This window comes from Volvox carteri, assembly GCF_000143455.1.
Source record: "Volvox carteri f. nagariensis unplaced genomic scaffold VOLCAscaffold_5, whole genome shotgun sequence".
NCBI classification, from domain to species: Eukaryota; Viridiplantae; Chlorophyta; class Chlorophyceae; order Chlamydomonadales; family Volvocaceae; genus Volvox; species Volvox carteri.
This window is the reverse complement of record NW_003307548.1, coordinates 2,746,983-2,749,114: the sequence shown is the minus strand read 5'-3', so window position 1 is coordinate 2,749,114 and position 2,132 is coordinate 2,746,983. Positions and strand designations below refer to the sequence as shown.

The 2,132-nt window shown below is 58.3% G+C and overlaps 1 protein-coding gene across 1 annotated transcript in view; it reads right to left on the bottom strand.

Moving 5' to 3' along the window:
• Positions 1-2,132, bottom strand: part of VOLCADRAFT_103403 (uncharacterized protein) — a gene marked incomplete at its 5' end in the record, with an annotated part of 15,924 nt that overhangs the window by 11,469 nt on the left and 2,323 nt on the right. The window contains 4 exons of the mRNA XM_002947123.1: positions 253-348; positions 832-989; positions 1,412-1,547; positions 1,785-1,865. Coding sequence (XP_002947169.1) covers positions 253-348; positions 832-989; positions 1,412-1,547; positions 1,785-1,865 — 471 coding nt within the window. The remainder of the gene's footprint in view (positions 1-252; positions 349-831; positions 990-1,411; positions 1,548-1,784; positions 1,866-2,132) is intronic.

Genomic DNA, 2,132 nt, shown 5'->3' with positions numbered 1-2,132 from the left:
TTCATTCCCCAAACCACCGTGGCACACACATTTACACATGAACACACACGCACAGTATGTGTGTGTGTGTGTAACGGCGGGGTGAAAAATGGTGGAAAACACCCACCACCGCAACACGGCGCCACCACCCGTCCTGGCCACAACGTCATCGCAACGTCATCATGACAATCGCCACACGACAGAAGATGCAGTACTGGTAGTGTGTGTTGCCAATGGCAGAACTGGCTGCCGTACGGCCGTACGGCGCCGTACCTCAAGTCGCTGATTGTTGAAGAGCGTCACTGTTTCAAAGTTGAGCAGTGCATCCACCGCCTTACTGCTGGCCTGGTTGTCCAGGTGGTTGACCTCCTGTGGGGGGGGGCGGGGGAGGGGGAGTAGGTAGCCGGGGGTAGGAGTGAGTGAGTGAGTGTGTGTGGGGGGCCGCGGGGGGGGGGAAGGGCCCTTTGTAAAGGAGCGGTAAGGAGCTCTCGCAAGTGCAGGAGGAATGTAAGATGACGATGGTGATGATGGTGGAGATGACACCGGTAGTTTGATACATATCCACCACATGTGTCGTACACACCCACTGCACCACCCCTAAGGCAGCAGCCCCTCCCCCCCCCCGGAGAGAGAGGGGACTCTTTCCCCCCCCTGGGGATCACATGCACCGGAGGATACCCCCCTAACCCCCCACCCCCCCACCTTACCACCCCTACAACCCGCAATCATCACCCCACCTCCATCCCTTCTTGCAAAGCCGGGTCCCCCGCAAAACACAAAACACATACACACACGTACGCACACAAAAAACATTACCTTCCGCACGTCTGTCGCCCTCTGCGTCATGCCCACCGTCCAGGTGACGTACGCGGCGAAGGTGGCCGCCAGCAGCCCCGCCAGCAGCGCTCCGAAGCGCGAGGCCAGGAGCCCCGCCACCGCCCCCAGCTCCAACCCCGTGGGCAGGAAGGTGAAGATGAGGGCGCGGTACAGCACGCCGATGGACCGGGTGCCTGCGGGACGGGGGCCGGTAGGGAGCTGGGGTCAAGATACTGGCGGAGCGCCTTAGCACGCATTTGTAGACGTCATGTGTGCCGTACTATGTACAAGCTGCTACCACACCATCTTACTCATGCACATTGTGCAACAATATAACACAATAAACAGATGTTGGTTGTACACAGATTTGTGTTGGGGATGTATAGGAGATATAATGTACGTATTCCGGTGGGTGTACAGAACAAGGTTGTGTGTGGGGTGTATGTGCGTGTGTTTGTTTGTGTGTGTATGTATGTGTGTCTATATGTGTGTATCTGTGTGTGTTTTTATAATCTGAGCAGAGCCCCTCCGACCCCCAAAGCCCCAAAATAGCTCTGTCCGTACCCCATCCAATACCGTACCAACACCCCTCTCCTAAAACCCACGCCGTACGTACCCCTCTCCAAGATTCTGGACACTCGTCCCGTACGGCGGTCAATATGAAACTTGGTGTCCAAATTAAGCACGTGTGCAAATGTGTGGTACGCCACTCGGCGGGTGACCGCCTGACTGACCGGCGCGAATATGGGGGCCTGCAGCGCGGGAGAGGCACATCACCCGGGTGTGTGTCTGTGTGGGTGTCTGTGTGGGTGTGGGGAGAACTCAAAATTGAGGTGGGAACGGGTTTGCGGGTTGGGGCGGTTCGTGTGGGAAAAGAACGCATCGTCCAGCAGCCTCCGCCTCCCACTCCGACTCGGCCCAGCAGCCCCGTTCCCACCGCAATTTTGAGTTCTCCCCAAACCCACAAAGAGACCCACACAGACACTCACCCGGGTGATGTGCATAGCCCGGGACGACGACACCGCCGTAAGTGCCGCCCGGTCCATGACCGCCGCGGACCCACCAGAGACCTGTACGGCATCGTTGTACGGCAAGGCAAATAAAATGACCAACATGGGCGGATGCACACCCGGCGTCAGTAGTGCGATTGGCTTGCCAACTGAACTGACACAACTAACTGAACTGGCTAGCCAGCCAGCCGTAACTAGCCGACTGTACGCTAGCTGAGCCACATGCATCCGGAAGCCTGAGCCCTGTGGTCAGGCTAGCGAGGGAGCTTCGAGAGCTGATCAACCCCACCACCCACCCACCCACCCCCCTCCCGCTTCGCCCCTTGC